Below are 24,969 nucleotides of genomic sequence, written 5' to 3' on the forward strand. Positions count from 1 at the left end.
TGTTTACGCCACTCTAAATTGGGCATGGAAAACAGCACTCTCTTCGGCAAACGATGGTTCGGCATACGTAACACATGTCCCAACCAACGCAGCTTCTGGTGCTGGACACATTCTTCAATCGAAAAACCCGTTACACAACCGATGAGGCTGACGCTACATTTATGCTAGTGTGCGGTTGCTATAGAGATACTATTATAGATGTACTTTATGAGCCTATTTCCGTTTGTCACTGTGCTTCTGAAAGCAGACGTCGACTCGCTAATCACCAGAAGGATATTACCTAGCATTTCAGCTGTGGTAAGCAACTCTCTGTCACGATCTTCGTAGTCTTCGAGACCTAAAAGGCTCATCTTGATGTGGGAATAAGATCCATAGTCAACGCCGGAAGACTCAGCACTCACTTTCTGATTCCTCACCGACCCCAGTCATTCCACCTTTCCAGCATCTTGATGTTATATGTCGTATTAATTGATACTTGACACCTTACCATATTACATATCCTTCTAGGAGCATTCACGAACCAATAGACTTGTTACCGAAGGTTTGCTACTATGTTATCCGGCAGAAGAGTCGAATACCTATAACCTCTCTTTGCATCTTGTTTCTCAGAACGATACGCCGTATCAGGTTCCGTGATCAAGCTTTCATCTTTGATTATCACAGCGAGAATTGATCCGCGCTATTTGTTGATACACACTAACCCAGTGTACTGTACTCTCGTAGAGCACACTAGTAATCGCATTTGACCTGTGTCTAACAAATTACCAACTGAAGACCCCGGCACGTTGAACAACAGAATAGTGCTTAAATATCCCCATGGTTTGAAAAAGAACACAGTGACGAACATTAATGTTTTCGGGATCTTGTCATCAGGTCAGTACATATCGAACGGCTAAAATAGGAGCGGAAAATGAAATACGCTGCGAAGATTGGTTAGTGAAATGCAGAACGTGGAGACACGAACGATTGGTTGTCTGCGCCCCCCCCATGTCGCATCTAGTTGGATGCTGTGAGACAGTCTTGAGGGCTGTTCAGTGAATTGGCCGGTTGATTCGTGTCACACGACCGAGGCAGACGCAGCGTTCGTACGAAACGCTTTCGACAGCACAGTACCGGGTTTCGCAGGCATATAGCAACTGCCTCGGCTGTAGTCAAGCTATGCCGTCGAATAGATAATGGCGGTTTATTTGGTACACGGTAAATGAGTTTAAATGACTCATTGACATGACTACGTGCCCGGTGTCAATTAAGTGGGACACAATTGAGCTTCTGGGTGAACTGTTGAGGTTAATGATATTCCGGTAAGAGAGGTGCTCGCGTATTCTCTTAGAAAATTGCCGTGCCGTGCGCTCAACATACTCCGCTGAACAACAGCAGGAGAAAGAATACGCTACCACACTGAATGGTGAGCACAGGTTTCTTTTTTTCAGATACGTCAGCGTCCCACTCTAGGTGCGTGAGACAGGTTGAACTTTTAACAGATCATAAACTTCACCCTAGTGAAACGCAAAAAGAACCATCTCTCCGAATCTCCTGATACTACTAAAAAGCGACCATTGTTTATGATACGTTTTCATTTGGTAAGATATAAGATTTCATCAAGGACTGTATTGCTAACTTGGTTTGCGCAGTGTGTGTCCGCGATAGTTTATTTACCCATTCTGCCAGACTTGGGTCAATATTTCTCCCCATAAATTCACATAATTAATAATTGTTCTACCCGCTATCTAGCCTAGTTATTTGTCCTAAAGATGAGTTCAGGCGCCCACAAACGTACTGAAAGCTAGTGACCAGTGGCAGCACATCAAGTAGGGTATTTTTTCCTTCCTAATTTTGGGGACGATAATTTTTCAACCGCATTTATTTTATCGACATTGCACAAGCCATTAAGGCGAAAGATTCTCAACTTGCTTGTCTTAATCAGTGAAATTACACTTGTACTAGCTTGCCACAGAGGTGATATGAAAGCTATTAAACGGGTCGATGTTTTCTTGAAACATCGTTCAACTGAATGCCAATTAGGTCTGGTGTTTGAGGGCTGCAATTAACTTATTTTCAGAGACATTGAGAGGGTGCCGTTGGCCCGTTTCCTTCACCTGTCTGAGTTACTGCAACCCATACCCCAATGGAACATGAATCTGGTTTTTAGTACAAGTCCTCACGGAACCGAAAGTTGCACGAAAGTTTGCACGATCCTTTCCAAAATAAGGTCCAAAAGCGATGGGATAGTATTTTGTTAGTTGTGATTGTTAGTGGGGTATAAAGTCACTCCCCGAATGTAACTCTATGCACAGAAGCAAAACCTACAGGTGGGTGACCGTAGATACAGAGCCCTGGAAGTAGTGCAGACTTCAGGAAAACTAGGTCACGATATTTGTCGGCAACAGAGTTGTTTAGAGTAGATTTTACCTCAACTTGGAGCTCAAATGACACGCATCGATAAAAAATACACCATCGTATTCTAGTCACAATTCATCAGAACTAACATACACGCCGATCTCAGGGATAAGTAAAACGGTGTCAGATAGTAAATGAATTGAATATCTATCTCGCGGTAGCTTTTCGGTTTTTAGCAGGTACACTTTGATGAGATTTATCGGAAGCATTCGAAGAAAAATACCCTTAGGAGCATCTTCCACCTCCCGATTGATGAAAAACAGATTTGTATAACATACTGGAAAGGAGGCAAGCAGTAAAGATCACATTGGCTTTCGGATTTAAATGTTCCGCTAACCAGGTATCATACCCGTGTTCCCTAGCCAGTCTATTTAGATTGAGTGATTTCCTTAGGACAAAAGGCTTACTTCACTGGGTCAGATGTTGGGTTGTTGGTCTGTTCGCCGAGCTTGGCAGTTGGATTGCAAACGTTTCATCACCAATCGAGGTGACATCGTCAGTTGATTTAACCCTGCACTGATGATGTCGCCTCGACTGGTGATGAAATGTTTGCAATCCAACTACCAAGCTCGGCGAACACACCAACAACCAAACAGCGCACCCGAGCTACCTACATTCCACAACATTGGGTCAGATATTCTTCAAACAAAACGCCAGTTTTTACACAAGCTGTCAAACGATTATTAAGGAAGAACACAACATTTTATTTGGAACAATCGATGAGTAGTTCGTCTCTGGGGCACGACCAAAGTGGCCCTCGAGGTATCCTGGAATCTGACATCCTCAAACTGTATTGATATACTTTGTCCCCTAAAAGGGAGCGTCACCGTTGTAGTACTGATCAAGTTGCTCGGTTTCACTTTCCCTTATAGAAGACCTAAGTGAGTGTGACTAAGTTTGCAGTAACATCCATGACAACGAAAATTTGCATAAAAACAAATATTTTGTTGAATTTTACCGATGCAAATGCTTCTGATTGAAAGCGTGTTACACATTAGTGGATGAACTCCTTTGAAACTAGGTGAATTTGCTTGGCGAAACGAAAATAACCAATTGAAAATCAATACACTAATAGAACGCTAACTGAGACCCACCACCATCACCATTATAACTGCAATATTCCGTTACCACTAACCCCCTTCCTCCACTGATAACATGACATTTGATTGAATTGTGATTGGTTCATTAGAAAACTTTTATTTATTTTCTTTTTTTATGTTAGTTTGTACGCGTAAGACACGGTGCCCCTGAGATTTATTTTCTATAAAATTCTATCGATTCACTATCTTGTTTCTTCAACCGGCGATGATTTTAGGGAGAATTTGCAAGCAACGCCTTATTCTCATTTATTCTAGGTAATATTTTCGGAAAATATTATATAGCTATTCATGACACAGAGAGTTCCACCGTGATATTGGAGAAAACTACAATCTTGGTTTATCAAAAAGCAAAGATTTTTCTGTTTTTTTATCTCTAGAATCTACTGGGATATTCTTGACAAATATATCCCGAATTGCTACTGGTTGTTTGATGATCGTCCGAATAATCTACTTAAATGTCAAAAAATATTAGACACGCGCCTGCTTTGCGGATATTAATTATTCTTTATAAAATATGTACAACCAAGCTGAAGTTGACGAACCCCCCACCTAGTTGCCCACTGACGATGTCTTCTCGAGTGGGGACAAGCCACTTTCCAAGCTCAGAAAGCAGATCACCTGTCATTTGATCCACAGTCCATCTATTCAACTATTCACTATTTGGCCAACTTACTTTCCAGTCCCTTTCAAACCGTAAAGATTCACATCTCTTTTAAACTTTGTTCTTGGTGTAGATCAAATCTGGATCTGTCACGGAGGAACTTTTGACACACGCATCTCAGCAGTCGATGTCGAAGAGAGCAAAATGATGCAGTTAGATATGGAGGCAAGTTTGATGCCACATATATGTGATATTTGTCGGTTTACTGATTTGAAACAACTTCGATGCCGGTAGAACTTTTAGCGCCGTGCTCGTTGAAAGGCGTGAATTTTCATCCGAACTTTGAGGTGAAAAATACGGTCAGGTAAACCTTAAAATCGGTGCTATTCATCTCTTCAGTGATTACACAGCTCTACTCAAGTCAAATGGTACTCTGAATCAAGTTATTGGCTACGATATATCGGGCAGATTTTTCTCTCTCTCTCTTATCAGATGGACGCGCATGTGAGTAGCCTCTGCTGCTTAAACGACGATATCATGCTGATCGGACTGATGTCTGGCAAGCTGTGTGCCTACTCAATCAAAACAAAGTACGTGCGTTTGCTCGAAGCAACATTTTCATTACGAATTTACCCCCAACTACAATCGAATACTTCATCAAAAAACTTGAATGCCCTCGATTCTACTAAATACTATTGATTTTTCTGTATCAGGATTTCAACACAGAAAGTGACAGAAAGAATTATCTAATATTGTATTAGCATGTATTTATGGAGGTCGATGATTCTCAGGTCGCTACAGCGGAGGGGTCGTTTGGTTGTTGATCAGGTGGCTTTTGATCTGTTCGCCGAGCTTGGCAATTGGCCTGCAAACGTTTCGTCACCATACGAGAAGACATCATCTGTGTGCAGTTGGGTGGTTAATTATTCCTTGCTTGCGTGCATTTAAATATCATTCGAAGGCTATCCGTTATCTTCCGACGTGATTGGCTACTTGATGTGTAACGAATCTTGTGAATCTATTGGTCCGTTTGTGATCGTTGATGCGTTGTGGTCTGCGTTCCTCTGTGTTGATTAGTTCTCTAAGGCCTTGATTCGCAGTGCGTCGTGGCATGACGTTCTCGAGTTTCATTGGTTGCTTGTACCGCCCTATTTTTTCCACCATGGCGATTAGTGTCCTTGTGTCCGCCGGTTGATTTGGTGCTTTGGTTGCACGCCTCCTCCAATCAAATTGATGTGTCCGTTTGAATGATGCTTTCCTCATTCTCCTATAAGTTCTTCGTCTGGTTACTTTTGCATCCCTGAGCTCTGTGGTTTTGAGGTTCTCTCACTCTAGTGGCTGATAATTTTGATATGCTTTTGATGGCTTCTTCGGTGGACCACAACGCATTCATAAATTCGCGTTCTCGTTTTGTTCTTGCTTGAGCCGGTATGCAAACGCCGCTCCGGTCGAACTGGTGTCCATTTCCAAATGGAGGGGTCGGTTACCAGGTTGCATAACAACTGTTTGGCAGCAAACGTGGATAAATCACCAAAAATCAACCAAAGCTTTCTGTCTGGAACAAACTTGAACAGTACAAAGTTACCGGTCGCCTAAAATGGGACGTCACAGACAGGAAAACGAGAGAACTGGTATTCAGGCTGCATATATAACACTGTCATGGAAACTACCCTCATTTGAATACCAATTTGGTTTTCATGGCCAATCTAACCAAATCTCTGCTTTGTGATATTCTCATTCAGCTAAATGTACTGCATCAGGCAGTGTAGCAATTCACTGTATAGACTTTAGACACTACTCACAAGGCTGCTGAAAAGTCTGACAGATCATTACTTCTTGAGGTTTCTTTTGGTAGCAATATCGTATCAAATGAAGCGTGAAGTGTCCCCTATAAAGCACTTTCAGTTAAATCAAAACTTCGTTAGTTAGTGCATGCGTTTCACTAGTTTCGTGCGATGCGGGTTCAAGGATAAAATAAGGTTGAGGAAACTCGGTGATTGCGCCTACCCGATGAAACTTGAGAAGGGTGGAATCGGTCGTGGGTTGTCGAAGAGTCATCAGTAACCTTATGGGTAGCGTGTTATGCATATATGATATCATTCAAAGTTTCTATAGACTTGACTGTGAACCTGTCTGGTGAGCGCCTATTTGTAGAAGTTGACTCTATGAAGTCTACATCTTTTCCGCGATCAAATCACCTGGTATGTTGCGAAGGTCCTGTGCAGCTGGAGGTATGTGGAGATAACCTTACGGATTGTGAGGTTCTCCTGATCGAGTTTTCACTGGTTTCTAAACTTTCAGTGCTGCGACAAGCTGCTGACACAGACATAGGGTTCTTACCTAAAAATCAAACCACCTTTGAGCCATGTTCACCTACCCCTCGACGACAAAATCAGTGAGCTGTTCTCCTGTGCTGTTTTAAAAGCAATCAGACACTTCGCATGCCCCTCTATTTTCATGTGTATATCAAGACATTTAAATTCCACTGGACTTCTACAATCATATTGAAAAGGTGCAAAATCAGCTCCTCTTGGTAATCTATTTTATTGTCCTTACTACTTGTTGGAGCACATTACGGACAACGACCACATGGTTGCTGTGCGTGGTGATGGACAACAGTTGGTAGAACCGTGATCTACCAACTAATGTTGTCTATGTTGAACAATACTGGGCTAATAGAATTCACCGAATCGACCTTTATAATTGGAGGGGGCGAAATGTTTCCAAAGTATTCCCCTGTGTTCACTTTGTAAGTTCCGGCGGTGTCATGAAGCGCAATAGTTCCCACTTCTTGTACTCCAAAAAACCCTTCAGTTTGGTCTCAAAAGAGTAGTAATCAAAATTCTGAGGGAAAGCAAGGCTACCCTACTTGATTTACGAGTAAACCCGTACTGTCTCTTCGGAAAAGGACCTTAAGTGAAGCAATCTTCCGACAGGCTCAAATAGCTCAATTTCTTCCACTCGAGTGCTTCTAACCATCAAACGAACTGCGTAGCACATCAGTGTTACCGACTTTAACAGATTTGAGCATAGACACAAGGCAGTTGCTAATTTCCCACCCTAATCCGACTTCTCCATGGCTGGAAATATGTCTGTACCAGTTGACGCACCCCGTTTTCCGAGCTAGCTAGTCATTCCAATGAAATTCACTGAGATCCAGAATATCCGTTAAACGTTGTTGATGCATCAAATGATGTGCTACTCAAGCGCCACTACTCAATCATCGTGTAAACTGACGCTACCACTGATGCGGCAATTTTTCCGCTTCGTTGGTAATTACTCTCTCCATGTCCCTCTTTCTTGAGTTTTTGCTTCAATTTTTTTCGAAACGCAGGGAACTGTTGTGGCAACTCCCGGTACATGACAGCATCACTGACATCGTTGTGGCAGCCTGGCCCTACGAGAATATGAACAAAACGTTTGCCGGTCTCAGCAACGGAGAACTCGTTGTCATTGAGGTGAGTCCTTTTCAGAGCATGTTGATTGGATGTAGGGAGCTGTAAACAGTGCATGTAGGTGAGCAGTCTCAAAAACGCAGAGGCTAAGACAATGGTGTGTTTGAGTCCTTCACGTCTTAGCTGTCCGATAGCAATATAATCTGGTGTAAATTTTGCCCGAAATCTATCTATTTTCAAGACCAATAGCGTCACACAAGAACCGTTGACTCGCGGGCCGGCGGACGAACACTGTAGTGTGATTTCAGAGTGAGACCGGAGCAGATCAATAAATCGATCACAACACGGACTCTGATCTACTACATGTTCAACTGGTTGATGCAAAGGGTCATAATTATACAGAACCCAGACAATGATTCAATCCGCCTTTGTCATTTGCGAGGGAATGAGCAGTAGTCATAATGCTGCTGTCACCACTGGAGAAAGTGAACATCCACCAGTTGAACTTTAATCTGAGTGAACCACATACAGTTGATGATATCCTTTAGGATTGATCTCATCTCACTTATAAACTTCTAAATTGGCCGTCTGCACATCCCCCAATGTAATAAAATTGCTCTATTCTTCACACCCTCTTGAACACCAGTCTTCTTCTCCCAGCATAATTCTTTTGCATCAGAGATAGCCTTGTCACACTCGTGTTTTTGATATCATTAGAGCTATACAACAGCGTATATGATCACGTTAGTTAGAGGACTGCTGCCATCTGGCCGGTGGCGAGGGCACCCTAATATTGTTACAAGTGCACTGTTAATATACATATATATATATATATATGAGTACATCTTAAAAAGGAGCATGCTTGAGTAATCTACTTTCCGATAGCAAGGTGGATTCAAAAAGATTGAGTAACAAATACTTTTCGAATTCCTGCTCAAGCCAAACAAAGTTCAAAGAACAAATTGATAGGAGACTGACATAATTCATCTAAAATAAATTACCTGTTGGTTATATACTATACGGTACATTTCTAGTGCTCAATATATGGTTATTTACACAAACTACTCCAGTTCGTGGTGGTTTGGCAGGGCGATTGATCTGTGTGGTCAAAAAAGAAAAATACTTATAGTGCGATCAGCTGCCAGCCCGCGGTCGTGAAAGTTACCAGGAATTGTCCGATGAATAGGCCAACAATTAGAAATAACAAAGTACCAAGAAATTCCTAATTGTGAACTACTAGGAATCTCTTGGTGTGACAGCATTTTCTGTGCGAAGTGAGTTCTTAAACGAACATATTTTCAGGTTTCAGTCTTGGACGGACAATTTTCTCGTTAGCATGTGTCATCCAGTATTCGGGTCTGTAACCAGAACTGGCTAAGTACCATGAAATCCGATTGTCGAACATAACGTATTTGAATATCAGGTGGGGTCTTTTTATCCAGTTTTGCAAAACGCACGAAGGCGAAAGTCAGTCGCAGCAGTAATAATCCGTTTTGAGTCATCCGCCGAGTAAATCCAAATAGGAGTTTTCTCTTGTGGTAGCACCGACAGTCAGAAGACTGTGGATCTTTACAAATATTCAGCAGCAAAGAAAATGTTCAGCGTTAACCGCACTCTTGAACGTAGTTAATAGAGAATGGAGTTTTTTTTTCAAGGCGAAACAGCCTACTGGAAGAAGATATTGTTATCCGATGTTTTGGTTGCCGTGGGCAATATTTTTCAAGAATTTCTACAATCAGTTGAATACTTGTCAAGTGTAACATCATTTCGGCCCAATATCGCGTCTTCTGATTGGTGTGTTGCTGCGATCAGTTGGCAGTCAGATACGGCCAGTCTGTATGGGTGCGAGTTAGAATGTACCTCTGTTTGCTATTGTGCTGGTTGTGATATGTCACTGTTGAGATCCCCCTTTGACATCTGACAAGTATACCTACTAATGTGTGCAGTAATTCCAGAGAAGATAGACGACATGCTGGCGCCATTACCACGGTTGACGTATTTCGGCCGCGCGTTGATCTCTAGGGCCTCGGTGAGGAGGACCATTAGTTTCCTGGACTGCAAGCTCTCCTTCAACACTAGCCACGAATCTCAGTCGGCCGCCCGTTGATCTCTAGGGCCTCGGTGAGGAGGACCATTAGTTTCCTGGACTGCAAGCTCTCCTTCAACACTAGCCACGGAATCTCAGTGAGAATCAACAGAAAACCTACACTTTCAGGCAGATGTTTGCACTGATTCTAAAAGAATTAAATTACTTGTCCGCAATATGTTCAAAAATCAGCGACAGATCCGAAGCAACCTGTCGTAGGAGATAGTTTTACTGAAGTCACTGAAGAAAGATGAATCTATCCACATCACCAAAGCGGACAAGGGCACGCAACGGTTGCTATGAGTCGAAAAGACTATGCACGAACGTGAAACACTGGGTTACTGCAAGAAGATCGAACCGCAGAACGAGAGCCCAACAATCAACAGGAACATATGTCGGGTTAATCAGTACCCATAACAGATGAAACCTAAGCTCAGTCAAGCACGGTGGGATTCAGTTGCGGCAAAATCCAATGGACCCAGAAGATTCTATGGTTAACCAAAAATACACAAAACAGGTACCCCCACACGTTCCGTCGTGGATTATACTTGTTGTCCAACGTATAACTTATCCAAACACTTTGGCAGTTTTTGGAAGCCCTATTGCCAGCTGGTGGTACGTCACATGAACGACTCCTTTGATCTGATTACTATTCTCCACTCTACTCATATCAATGATGATGGAGTTGCAGTCAGCTTTGCTAATCTTTTCTTGCACAATACTGAAACTACGGCTTTACGTGACTTAGCTCATTCACCAGGTTGACGACTTATTTGCCATCAGCCACGAGACGACAGGCTTTCTTAAACTACTTGAGCGAACGATGGAGTAGTACGAAATTCACGATATAAAATGTGAACGAGCCGAGGACTATTGGTTTTCTGGACCGCAAACTCTCTGTCAACATTATCCCTGGATTCATAGTGGGAACCCACAGGAAACCTACACATTCAGAAGGTGTTTGCATTAAGGGTTTTCGCATCCACATAACGTCAAATGTGCAGCTGTCGGATCGCTGGTGAATCACGTCAAAAAACTATGCCCGGATGGGTTAATACGAGTAGTGCTAACTGAAGTGATTCAGTAGGGTATTACAGGATAAATAAATATCCCATGAGGATCATTGCCTAACACATGGGAAGAGCGCTACCCGGAACCGTGTGACAGGAAAACAAAAACCCGACAGTCGCCGTGGGAATAACACACAGAGATGGTACTCAGACGCCGTTCGACAGATACTTCGGGATTATGATATAAAAATAATTTTCGGAACTAATGGTACCTTATAGCGGCACCTTGTAGGGGATAATGACCTTATCGAACACCGCAAAAACTGCATCTACCAAATTCTCTGTTCAGAATGTCCGGCCAAATACATAGACCAGACAGCCAGGCAACTCCATGTACGAACCGCGGAGCAGAAAGAACACGTGCGTTTTACTCCGAGAAACTAAACGCGACTCATCCATTGCACTCTACTCACTTGAGTCAAGCCATCAAATCAACTTCGTTCGTACACGTCAGTCAGGATTCAAGCCGCACGTGGAACGGATGTGCGCTGGAACACTAGGTGTCATCACACGGCCGAAGTGCATCAACCGCTGTGATGGCACAAGCATTCCGTCTATCTGGATTGCACTTAACACACACCTTAGCAGTTATTGTAACCAGATTTCAAGCGAGTATCTCAAGTGGCTCAAGTGGTTAGAGCGCGAATTTGCTGACCGGAAGATCTGTGGTTCGAGCCCGACCTCTGCCTCTCGACTTCCCCTGTCTAGGCTTGGGCAACCTGGCAGTATCCTAGCCCTCGTGCTTCCTTCGCGTGGCATGGCAGCTAGGCACCGGAAGGGTGTTACAGCTGATTGGGGTTATGTCAAAAATAAGACGTCACGGCCAGCACAACAACAAACGGAGGCACATTCTAACACGCACCCATACAGACTGGTCGTATCCGAATGCCAACTGATCACAGCATCACACCAATCAGAAAATGGGATATTGGACCTAAATAACTCTACACATGACACGTATTCAATTAATGGTAGAAATCCAAAAAAAAATTGGTCACTGCGACCGAAACGTCAGATTACCACATTATGCTGTTTTGACGTGACGCTCAATCTTTTTAGTACTATCCGAGCTGAATTTGGTGCGGAACTCCTAATTAGTTATTAGAGAATTAAGTCTCACTGAAATACACTTTTGGCTCACATCTACCATATGGGTATTCTTTCAGCGAATCGATCTTAGGCCCCCTAAGAACCCACAAACGACTGTTCATGCTAAATAATTCTTTGGAGGGTAGTATGAGCGACGTTATTCATTCCTTGTTGACATACGACATAAGTTTACCGGGGTTTAGATGTTTGATAGAAGGTAGGATTTCCTGTCTCCATATATACAGTTCATTGTTTGTGATATACTACTGATATTCACTCCGGCAAGCCAATCAATCGCCTATGAAACTCTGGTAGTGCAGATAACGGATAAAATGCTAACCAGTGTAAGCTGATTTGTCAGACAAGTATAATCACCAAATTCCATCCAAACCTTTGTCTTATGTCTTTCGTTTGTTTGCCTGTTTACATCTAGAATGCTGGCGCAACTGAACCGAAGGACTCGACGTTCGTTCTTTGCATCGGCTTCACGCGCATCGCCTCGTTGCTACTCGTGGACAACCAGCTCTGGTGTGCCTGCGGAAATTCTGTTTATATATTTAACGCGGCGTAAGTTTCGGTGAATTCATGGTGTTTTAAACTACTTCAGCTGACAAGTCATCACTGAACTCTGGGATTGAACTGTTTACAAAATACAATGTCCCCCGAAAAGTTGACCCTCTGTAGCTGGATAAGCTTCTGAAATTAGATCAGTGATAGTCGTGCGTGTAAGGAAAGTGAGGGGATTCGGGAATTTTCAAATCTTTTAACAGTGGTGTGTGAAATGGAAACCGCTTTTGTTTGTGGATACATAGCAGTATCCAGACACTTTGGACCTGTTAGGTATACCTGGGGGTGTAAATCGATGGACTAAGAAGTCTTCGCAGTTGACTTAGTAGTTTGAAGGCTTGTTCTTCGGTTCTGCTATATTGATCATCTTAAAAGGATCAAATTAAACCCAAGTGATGTCTGGAATATGCTGTCTTTGTTGCTTTGGGCGCACTCTCAGTTGACCTCTCACGTGACTCAAGGGGCGCGCGCATCCCAGGTTGTCATCTATTATCCAAGGTGTGATGCACGCCACTAACAGTTGCAGCCTTATCAGGGTGACCTAACTATTTGTCGGTAGTTAGATGCTACTCAAATCATGCAATCACAAGAGAGTTTGTAGGGTGTACCATGTGAACTTACAAAGAACCAGACTGATTTTGAGGCCAGTTAATGGTGTTCTTATCAATGTTCACAAAAGTCCATAGAGTGGATGCTTTGGAGGTTGTTACTGACAGACACGACACCTAAGGAACGGACACAGCTCTTGGTGGACGAAATAGTTGAGAGCATAAGAGTGTGTATGTGTGTGTGTGTGTGTGTGTGTGTGTGTGTGGATCTCGATCAGTTCGTTTTCGACACAACAGGGTCTTGCAATGGGATCTCCAATATTCCCAGCGTTAGCCAGTAATTGTATGCAGGACTTCGAACAAATGGTCTTGGCGGGATGTCATCGTCCACCGAAAGTCTTTCGTGTTATTTTGATGACACCTTTGGTGTAATCAAAAGTGATAACTTGCAGAGCTTCTACGACTATCTCAATAGTTTAAATTCCTTCACCAAATCCAGCATAGAGATAGAGTCCAACTCGGGCAAGCTACCCTTCCTGGACTGTATAACACATAAGAGTGGTGGGAAATTATAAACTACGATCTACCAGAAACCGTCTTAATCTACTCATCAGTACACCCAAAGTCCGTGTACGCCAGTATTGTCTCATCGATGTTTCATCGAGTCAGAGCATTGTGCACAGAATAGATCGACCGAACGGCAGCTCAAATCGAGATTGCCAACAAATTTCAACAAATAGGATACCCAGTGAGTTTGATTAGGCGGCAGTTAGGAAGGATATTGGCTCTGGTAGATACAGTAAGGGATGGATTGGCACAGCAGTCATTCCTTATGAAGTAGGAACATCGGAGATTAGTCGAAGACTGCTGAACTTAGCCAACATTTGACTAACTTTCCAGAAGGGAAAAATGCTACGTTCACTTTTGGCGTAATAGGAAGATCCCTTCGTGGTTGAAAAGACTAGGGACTGTGCCTATAAAACTAACTGCAACGATTGCACTAAGGTCTATACAAGACAAACTGCCAGGGGATTGCACAACAGAATTGGTGAGCATAAAAGAAAAATTAACAAACCACCAAGGCATGCAGAAGAATACCGAACTCTGGTCAAAAACTCAGCGATGGCGGTACATGCCTTAGAAAAGACATGGAGAATGTGGAGAATGTGGAAGTTTTGAGATGGGGAAGCAGTGGTTGATAGCCGAGGCGGTGGAAATCACCAAGCGTCACAGTGTGAACAGAATCGAGGGTGTGGAACTGGCGAGCGTATGGAAAGTCGTCTTAGATAAGCCGAGTCGACACATCATTTGTGTGGTTGTCAATGCGCGTAGAATCATTGACAAAAAATAATGGGAGTTGGAAATCCCAAGTTCACAGTATCCATCTTCCTTACGCAAGTATCAACAACAACAGATGATAAGTGCAAACGACGTTCGAGAAGGATCGTCACGTGAACTGAACTGGAAGAACTAGACCCTAGGCTGTACCCAAATCCATGTAGGTTTTTCCATCAGCCTAACACTTGGTGATCCGCCCTAACATGCAAAACCCCTTGTCCGGCAAAAAAAGGATTTAGTCTGACTTAGCTGACTGGTTCTCCTTCCGTCTTAAATCTTGATCAACCTCGTAACCTGGCCACTTGACCTGACGAAGCCTTTACGTCAAAAGTGGAACTTCGCCTAGCAATAAGTCGACCGCTTGTTACCAAACTTTTCCGAAAACTCCTAATTTTTTTTAGCGAAATACACTCATTTGCAAACTAATTTGGTTTTGCGAGAGACTCACCTGGAACCCAGCTGGACCTCTAATTTGTGATGTTTCCAGACAAGTGAACGTGCTGCACCAGGCCTCTTCATGTTTCAGCTGGTACGGTATTTGAGATATCGCGATAAATGTATATTCGTAATGTACTACTTATAAGGTTACCTGGAAGCATCACAAACGATATATTCAGATTAGATCCAGGTGAGCCTCTTAAAGAACCAAATTAGTTTGCAAATGAGCGTATTTCGCTAATTTCGTGCAATTCGGTTTTAAGTAGAACGTAAGGTTGACGGAAACTCGGGGACCTACCTGAGGAGCCCTAAGAAGGGTGAAACCGGTCGTGGGCTGTCGATGAATTTTCAGCAACCTTAAGAGTAGTGTATTACGAATATACTCCTAATTTCTTGTTTGCGGCTTGTGTGGTAGATACAGATGTACACAGATTTCTGCTTCACCGAGCCCACTTCTAATATTTTAATATATGTCCCTCTTCGTTGCTTATTCGTAAGATTGCGCAGATTAAATGCATCAGTTACACTCTCCTGCTTCTTCAGAAAAAACTTAAACTTGTGGGCTAAATCGGATTGCAAATCATTGGTGTGGATAAGGGTCACATACCTCCGAATCAACTGCCTATCTTTCTATGTTTTCAAATGCCGTTTTCCGCCGAAATATGGCTTTTATTCATTGACAAACGGCGGGACTGGAACTATTTGCATTTAAAAGAATTACTGGTAACTTACTGGTAACTTACTGGTAACTTATCGATTTAATCGTACATGTAACCTGTCTGAAATCACATAAATTCGTCCTATCCACAGTACGCTGGATTACCACAACCAATTCTGCATCTCGGAAAACGCCCTAGATTTGATCCTCACGATGAAACTTAGCCGATACGGGGTGTGGATTGGCGTGCGCGGAAGTCCAATTATCGAACTCTGGGATGTAAAAACGTTGAATCGACTGCTTCTTTTCAACACACATAAAGATGCGTATGTCAGCCGAAGAGAGGTGAGCCGAAATGGTCTAGCTAGCTAACAGTGTTCCACTATTCAAATGTTGTAGAGCGAATTCACATTTTGGTGTAATTTTGGCCTTTTGTTTACTATCTAATTTCCTCAGCTAAATATTCTCGGTGCCGTATCACAATGACCTGGAGTTCAAATATTTCATTAGTTACTTAAGTTTTGTTGTTTCTAAGCATATTACCCTGGCTGGGAGCGTGATCTATTAGATAGACTTTTGGAAAAAAGAACTCTTTCACACACTAACTCTCTTTGGTAACCTTCACTTCAAAATACCCAAGAAAAAGTAGATAATCCTGTATCGTTGAACCCTTCAGAGAAGAGATTGTTTTCAACAGGATAAGGTGAAATTGGAGTGAATCTGAGCACAAAATTCGATTTACACACTCATCTGCGTGCCTATTTGGTTTGGATGGGAGATTTGTCTGGAGCCCAGGGATTCAGGTAGGTTCAAGGTAAGCCCCCTGTGAGAATCAGATGAGTGTGTTTCTGAAAAAATGAGCTCGGTTGTCATTTGGTCTCTTCTAGAATGGAGGTCGTGGCCGAAACACGCTTTAAGTGAAAACCCGGAAGTGGTTCCTTTTGAAAACTTGTCGGTCCATAAGGCAACAAATGTCGGCTCAAACAAAAAAGAGTCTACTCTATCGTTAACACTTCCCCACTATTAAAGAACGCTTGGAAAATCCAACCCGCACATTTAAAATGTACACCAAAAACGCTAGGCTGAGAAGCACTTGTATGCTGCTTCATCATCGATTTATTTCGCAACGTTGTCATCAGTTTTCCGGAAAACGAATGTGAATGGAACCATTTCTCTCTGTTACGAATGCGGAATTCGGGACCACTACTGATACACAAGTGCGGGTTTCATTTTATTTGCTTCAGCCGACTAGTACGTATCCCTGTCGTGGCATTCTTCCTCACGGACCTCATTTGACCCCTCAATGCTAACCAGCCTTGTGGTCTGATGGTCCGGAGATGATTCTTCGGATTTTACTTGATGCGGACTTGCAGAAACTAGGACGACCCTGTTGTCTTATGCCTCATCATAATCATGTGGAAATGAATACCGATTGTATAACTTTTCCCTCTGATACCTATCTTTGGTCCTATGTAACGGAAGTATACTCAGTCAGTTACCTTAGTTTATTCGCTCTCCATCACCCATCATTGGCAGAGTACTCTCATTGTCCAACTAATCTACTTATGATGCTCAGCCGAACTAAGATCAAAATGCACCACCAAAAATAGCCGCTTTAGGGTGAATTTTAGATGAGTGTCAAGTATATTGCCAGTTGTTTTCTATGGTTTTTAATTCTGTCAAGCTGGAGATTAAACAGGATTCCGATGCAAACACCTAGGAGAAGATATTGGAACAAGCAAAAAAACATAATTAATTTTAGCAACACCATTCAAGTTGTCCAGTGCCTTAAGTAGTTTGCAGCAGAAAAAGTGTTTAAAATTAGAGATAGTCATTATCAGATGTGCTTCGTTTGTAACAGAAGATTGGAGGATACTTTGTTCAAAAGTCCGTTCTGTAAACTCTCAGAACACTGTGCAATTTTCAAATACCATACACGCTGACTTCCAAAGAAAGTCCATCCCCAGAACTGCCCAAAATGTGGCCTTCCCCGTAGGGATCAGAGAGACTATCGTACAGTGTTGCTAGTGAACAATTTTACGAGTCTACTAGTATATTGCTTTCTGTGACTTGATAGAATTTGTTTTCTACTTAACCATGTTAAGTTGTTCCCACACTTAATCCTCCATCTTAAGGATGATGAAGGAACATTTGACATTCACCGAGTGACGGCTCTGCTGCCTCATGAAGAATCAGTGTGGGTCGGAACGGGAAATGGGGATATAATCGTGTTCGAAGTGGCCACTCAGCTCAGTGACACAGAGGGTGAGTTTTTCGAAACGGTTACGCTTTCAGCAACAGGTAGCTATCAACTGCTATCAACTGCTACACTTGGTTTATTCTGTCTCATAAGATTTCAAAACACTGCGATTTTTAATGCTACGAACAACTTTTTTTTCTTAAAGCAATCCGCGGAGAAAACAATAGATTAGAGCAATAACATAAATCCATCACGCACAATCGTTAACTTTCCGAGTAATCTAGGACGTAATGCACTACCCATAAGGCTACTGAAAACTCTTCGACAGCCCATGACCTGCTTCGCCCTTCTTGGGTCCATCAGGTAGGTGCAGTCCGCGACTTCCAGTCAACCTTATGTTTTATTTGAACCCAAGTTGCACGGGGCTGTCGAAATACTCTTATCCGAACACCAGTTTGTTGCAGACTCGCCGAGAACCTAGCTGAATCCCTCGCTTATGAGTCTTCTAATGAACTGAATATGCCGCACCAGGCTGTCGTGTTTCACTAAGTACGATATTCAAGATATCGCGATACATGTGTAGACAGAATACACAGCTCATAAGGTTTCCGAAATCTCTCCAACAGCCCACGACCGGTTTTACCCTTCTTGGGGCTCATCGGGTGGGCGCAGTCCCCGAGATTCCGTCAACCTGAACGCAAATTGTACGAACTTAGCGAAATGCACTCATTTGCATACCAATTTTGGTTGACCAGAGACTCATCTGGGACCCAACTGAGCCTCTGGTTTATGCTGTTCTCTGTTTTGGAAAACCGTTCAGTCTGACCAACCTAACTAAAAGGGTGTTGATCAGGTAACTTCTTTTTTGCTCTGTCCAGTGAAGTCAGCATACCAGTATGTTTAGGTCATATGTTAGAAACCGTCACTCGAGGGGGCGTTCAACATGTGACCACGTGATTTGGCTTCCGAGAGTCAAGGATGTGACTATGCTAATCAGTCACTGGTGCCCGAAAGGTTAATTGCTCAGACTACTATCCGTGAGGTATTGCGTTGGAGACTTCCTGAATTTTCACAAGATGCATGCTGCTACTGATTTCGAACAAGAATAAAACAGCTGTAGAGCACTTCTAGGCTCCTCAGCCTAGGGTGGTTTCACTTACAAGAGGAAATCCCGATTTACAGCAAAATACTCTTTCCCAGGTTCCTTTCATGGTGAATAGGGGCAATGTAGACTCTAATGTGAACGGTTCGATGGTACTTTGTGTCACGTTTTAAAGGTTACCATTCCTCATGAGTCAGTTTGCTGACTGATTTTTCGTTAATGGAACAGCATGAATGTGACTCCCGGAAGCCAAAAGAAAATCACTCACCACATCATAGAAACTATAGGTATCCCTTCACACAGCTTAAACACCGTCACTGACTAGACTACGAAACTCGTTCTTGCCATTTATGAAAATATACTACGATATCTCGAATACCGCGCCAACCGAATCATGAAGCGGCCTGCGTGCAGCACATTCAGTTGAAGAATACCATAAACGAGAGATTCAGTTGAGTCTCTCGTGAAAACCAAATTGGTTTGCAAATGAATGTATTTCTCGGAAACCAAACACAGTTCACAAAACACCAACATCACGCACGCCATCCAAATCGGCTCTAGCCGCGCGGAAATTACTGCACACACTCCACGAACAATCAGGAAATAAATGTGGCTGCTACAACGAGACTTGCGTCCCAAGAATAGCAGAGACTATCACCTTGTGCCCGATAAGTCCCTCTTTCACTATATGCATACTGTAATCAATTAGTCTAACAAAAACGGCCCTTGTTGGTGCTCATCGCTTTCTGTGTATTTAGCCAGTTTAACAATTTTCCGTCGCATCATCTTTGCGCTTGACATCACCGGTGTAGCTTCCAAGAGGTACCGAGTCAAGAAAGTCTGTATAAGCTGGTTTCAAACTGGCTGTATCGGCTTCGTGGTTATATTGTATGGCGAAATATTTGAAGTTCCGAGAAGTCACAAGATGAGGACCGTCATATGGAGATTGTAAAGGTTTCCTAACACAATCGCAACGTGTAGAAACATGTGAACAAGACGACAACTCTGACGGGACGTAGGATGACTTATTGGGAATTTGAGTTGAATGATATCGGAGTTTCGAAATATTTTCCCTTAGTTGAGTCACGTAGGAACGTATCGTGTTCTCCGGGAATGCATAAAATGATTCCAAAAACCAGCTCCACTGGTGAACAATGTAATGTTGGTAAAATATCGTACCAATCATTGAGAACATTGTTCGCCGTAATAGCGGACTTCATGTGACGATGAAATCGTTCAACAAATCCATTCGCCTGAAGATAATAAGCCGTCGTATGAATTTGTGTGCAACCGAGTACTTTTGTCACATGCTGGGATAGATGGCAGTCATACTGGTAGCCGCGGTCTGTGGTGCTATACGACGGAACGCCGACTGTGGAAATCGATCGGCTGAAAATGTTCAGGAGACGGTGTCTGCCGATGTGTCCTTGATGGGAATGGCCTCTGAACATCGGGTGAAACGATCTACGATGGCAAGTATGTGGGAGTAGCCATCGGATGGGGATAGAGGATCAACTGTATTCAAGAGCACTTAACCGAATCTGCTGTCATGGGCAGCGAAAGTTCCTACGGTTGATCGTGTATGTCGAGTAACCTTAGAAGGCTGATTCGCTTGGCAGGTCCTAGTCCATTCGCCTATATCTTAGTTCATTTCCGGTAATATGAAACGTTGGGAAATGAGTTTGGGGGTTGAACGTATATCTGGATGTGAAACGTTATGTAATGACTCAAACAATTTTCATCGCATGGAGAGCGGGACCAGGGTCTTGGCTGAACCGTCCCAGTATCACAGTCTATAGTTCCTGGTACGGTTTGTCGCGGCATCGGTTGTATATTCAGGGATGAATTGAAAATTAGTGATGACCCTTTTTCTGAAGCTCTACCAAGTGACTGCACTCAATACCGGGCATGCTCTGTACAGAATCTATTGCCGGCCTTGACAGGGTATCAGCAACTATGATATCATTCCATGGGAAGTATCGAATGGTGCTAGTGAACCGCGAAATGTAATCGAGGTGACGCACTTCGCGTGGCGAATATCTATCTGGTTTTGCTCTGAGTGCGAAAATTATGAGCTGATAATCAGTGTACACACAAAATTCTCGGCCTTCTAGTACAGACGAAAGTGACGGATGGATAGGTAAATCGCCAGTAGTTCACGGCCAACTGTAGTATGGTGACAGTTCTCGTGGAGGGAATCCGAGTGGCTGGATGTTGTTGTCAAATGTTTCCTGCACGACTGCCCCTTTGACCGTGTTGGAAGCATCCACTCTAAGTGACAATGGAGCATCTGGATGATAAGAGAACACTATCGAAACCTTTGCGAATGCAGACTTGCACCCTTGAAATGATTCTAATGCCAAATCATTTAAATAAAAAGATTGCCCACTTACAAGTCTGTAAGGATGCAGCGCGATAGAAGTATACCATTCCAAGGAAGTGCTTTAGTTGAGTCAGAGGAAGATCATCTTGAATCACCTTTAGTTTGTCAGCATCCCTTAGTATGCTGTTTTTGTCAACAGTATGGCCAAGAAACGTCAATGCAGGTGAACCGAACGCAACTTTTTGCGGGTTAACAACTACTCCCTACTTAGATGAACGCAAAAAAACAGTAGCTAAATGGTCCATATGTTGTTGCGCGTCCGCAGTGATCAGTGATGAAACTTTGGAAGGTTTGTACAGCGTTACGTAAACCAAGTGGCATTCGTACGAATTTAGCTAAACCGAAAGGGGGTAGTGATTGTGGTCGTTGGCTTGTTCGCTGATCTGGGCAGTTTGATTGCAAACGTTTCATCACCAATCGAGGTGACAACATCAGTGCGTTATTGGGGAGCGTAGTAGTGCGTAGCGGTGGGTTGGTGGTTGTGCCGTAGTGATTGCCGTTTTGTGTATATCGTCTGTGTGAATTGCTATATGATGGTACGCACAAAGAATATCAATATGAGAGAAAATAGTGCACTTTTGCAAGGTGATAGAGAAATTGTGTAGGTGGTGAGTGAGGTGCGCGGTACGCACTACTGGGTCTCCAGTCTGTGGTTGTGCTCTTTGGTACCATGTGGAGTGATGATGCTCAACTGGTACCGGAAGGACGAATGATTCCAAGTTGCAGCATATGTTGAAACTCGTCTTTTGCAATCTTTAGTCGTTCTGGATGCAGTCGTCATGGGCTTGCGTAAACAGGAGTTCCACGGATGTTAATGTGATGAAACACCGAGTGTTTTAACTGTCTGTCTGATGAAACTTTGGACTTGAGAGTTCCGGAAATTTGCGAAGTAACTCATGGAAGAGAGAAGAACGTTGCGATGACACCGTTATTAGGCAGATGTTCGGGGTTATTGCTGGTTTTCATTTGACTGATAATTGAGCGGTAGCGTCAAGTAGACTTTGACGTTTAAAGTCTGCTAGTAAATTATGATAAGTTGGAAAATCTGCCCCCAGGACTTGTTGATGTACGTCTGCAATGATGGAGAACCATCTGAATTCTCTTGAGAGACTGTGGCCTATGTCCAGAGCTCGTTGTCCGTACGTTTCGATGTACTTAGCATCAGTTGCCCAACTGGAGAGGGTGTCAGTTTGGAGTTAGCACTGGCTACAGGTATAACACCAATATCAGCACCAAAAAACGGAGACAAGAGTTCCTGCCTAGCGGATGAAGATGAAGAATGTTGAAAAGGAACTACTGGTCTCTACTTTTTGACCTGTTCGTTCCTCGATTGAAATGTGACTGAGAATGGTGATGCCTGGAATGAACAAAGTACTGTGCATTTACGAGCGAATCGATCGGATTGAGTATGGAACCAGCCGTACCCTGAGAGTGAGGTGCGGAAATAGGACGATAGTGTCTCTGTTGATGCGGAGATGTAAACCTAGCGATGGAACAGCGGTGGGCCTGTCGAGAGCATTAAGGTTACGTGGGCAAGATTGAGTTTCCAACATTCCATCTGCGATGTTCGTGACCTGAGTCGATGGAACTTTATCGGCACCAGGCTCTAGGGTGGACGTTTAAGAAACATTTGCTTGAGTACGACCTCATCAATTTTTCGGTCATCTTGAGAATAGCGACTGCGTGCAGCCATCTAACGTTCCGCTGCTCATCGGTCATCTTGAGAATAGCGACTGCGTGCAGCCATCTAACGTTCCGCTGCTCATCAGTTGTTCAAGGTGTTTATGCTCCGATAAGGATTTGAGCGTAATAACTGTGTTTCGAAGCTGCACATATGGTTTGGTAGCATCCTGATTCAACAAAGCCCCGCGCAAATTGGCCGCTAGTTCAGGTCGAAGCACTGACAGTACGTGGTAATACATGGTATGCTCTTGATTGATGCCACGAAGAGCGAACTGTGCCTGGACTCTGGTGAACCAGATACATGGATGCTGATGCCAAAATGCTGGGAGGTGCGGCATTGATGTTGAGTTGAGATTGACTGAGCTGGAGATGTGTCAGACATGAGTTGAAATATGAAGATATGCAGGGTGTAAGTGAAAACACGAAAATCAGGCTCACCAATTTTTGGTGCTCCATTGTCACCCGGAAATTGAATAAACAAACAGAAAGCGATGAGCACTAGCACGGATCACTTTTGTTAACCCAAATGATTACAACATGCATACTGCGAAAGGGGGACTTATCGTCGATCGTTTTTTGGTGTCCGTCCGGGCGCGGGCTTCGCGGTTCTTTCACTGTTGTAGAGGCTACACGTACTTCCTAATTGTCTACGCGGCTAGACGCCGATGTGGATGACATGCGTCGTGTTGATGTGTTGTGAACTGTTTTCAGTTTTTTTGTAATGTACTACTCATAAAGGTTGCTGAAAATCCATCGACAGCTCACGATCGGTTTCGCCCTTCTTGGGGTGCATCAGGTAGGCGCAGTCACCGGGTTTCCGTCAACCTTTCTTTCTACTTGAGACCAACTTGCACGAAATTAGCGAATATACACTCATCTTCAATCCTATATGTAAGTACATTTGCGGTGTGCGTGTGTGTGTGTGCACATTGCTTGTTTCGACTCTTACCAGACGGTTTGGACGGTCGAAGGTCAAATGAGCCACGATTGTGTGGTGCGATTTGCGCACGTAAAACAAATAACAAGTTTCCTGATCTAATGACTGACAATGTTTGAACTCTCATCAATTAGGTGAGTGAAGGAATTCCTACAAAATCACTCCGTTGTCTACTCTAAATCAGCGTATTCTGGCAAAAACAGTCACAAATTAGAATGGCTCAATTGCGCTCTACTCATTGTACGGCAGCGGTTCCCTTGTCTTATCAAGTCTTTTAGGTCAAAAATTGGGCAACCACGTAGGCTGATCTAAGAAAAGGATCTGACTATGCGTGGAATTTGAGCATGTCTGTGTCCTTATGAGCTAAAGGTCTACAAATAAAACGCTTATTCTACTCAATAATTCGTGTGTCCTTGGCTCCATTCCAGTATCCAAGCCTAGCGCAGAAAGTGAACCTACATCACCTACCCAGAAGTCGATTTGCCCTTTGGTGACAGATTCTACCAACGCGAAACAACCGAGATTCCGACATCATTCGGGATCGGTGCTTCGAGTGGACGTAAGACCAACATTAGGGGCTACGGACGAGGCGAGGGAGAATACAACTGACACGAACACTGGTCATGTGCTACCATTTGTTTATCGGGGGCGTGTACAGTCCATTCCAGTTGCACCACTTCGCAAGGCAAACACGATCCCCGACTTGGCGTTCGTAGAGGGGGGAGGCAACTATGACAATTCTCAAGAAAACACTTCGAACCCAGTTTCTGCGCCCAAAGTAAAGTTTCATGATAAACTGCAGGAGGAACACGATGGAGCTCACGAACCCTTAGGGGAAGCAGAACTTGCGGAAAAAATCGTTGCAGGCGTGCTAGAGAATGCAGTAGAATCAATCAAACCAAGTGAACCTGACCAGGACAGTTACTCTTCAGTGCCGGGGACCATTGCGAGTACGGAACTGCGAGAACAGGCTGACTGGAATTTGACTAGCGTCCCCGATGGACAGGCTGACAACAACGACAATGGGACACAGCCAGCAATGTCTCCAGTAATTCTCTTTTTTTTCTGACCTTATATTAGCAGGATAAACGGAGAATACATGTTACTGGAATTCAACTAGCTACTTTAAATGTTTATTTAACCATGAATAACCTGTAGTTCGTATACTCTCTAATACAGGTAAGAGTGGTGTTATTTCGAAATGCGCAGACTAGAGCACCCTACTCAAAATTGGTTGGTGAGTGTCGTTTTAAACCTCAGAAGAACAATTACCGAATTACGTTTGTAGACAATAAGACTCACTCTGGTTGGTTGCTTACTTTCCATCTGAAACATCTTCCTAGGGTGGACGCTGAAGACGGCATGTGAGCAAAGTTC

At 43.4% G+C, this 24,969-nt stretch overlaps 1 protein-coding gene across 1 annotated transcript in view; it reads left to right on the forward strand.

The window, feature by feature from the left end:
• The window catches only part of T265_01081 (hypothetical protein), a gene marked incomplete at both ends in the record, with an annotated part of 137,052 nt that overhangs the window by 102,901 nt on the left and 9,182 nt on the right, over window positions 1-24,969 (forward strand). Inside the window, 9 exons of the mRNA XM_009165024.1 lie at window positions 4,232-4,354; window positions 4,402-4,462; window positions 4,509-4,688; window positions 7,433-7,556; window positions 12,172-12,305; window positions 15,440-15,632; window positions 17,423-17,552; window positions 19,928-20,065; window positions 24,021-24,640. Of these exons, the coding sequence (XP_009163288.1) occupies window positions 4,232-4,354; window positions 4,402-4,462; window positions 4,509-4,688; window positions 7,433-7,556; window positions 12,172-12,305; window positions 15,440-15,632; window positions 17,423-17,552; window positions 19,928-20,065; window positions 24,021-24,640 (1,703 nt within the window). The remainder of the gene's footprint in view (window positions 1-4,231; window positions 4,355-4,401; window positions 4,463-4,508; window positions 4,689-7,432; window positions 7,557-12,171; window positions 12,306-15,439; window positions 15,633-17,422; window positions 17,553-19,927; window positions 20,066-24,020; window positions 24,641-24,969) is intronic.

This window comes from Opisthorchis viverrini (genome assembly GCF_000715545.1).
Source record: "Opisthorchis viverrini unplaced genomic scaffold opera_v5_11, whole genome shotgun sequence".
Taxonomy (NCBI): domain Eukaryota; kingdom Metazoa; phylum Platyhelminthes; class Trematoda; order Opisthorchiida; family Opisthorchiidae; genus Opisthorchis; species Opisthorchis viverrini.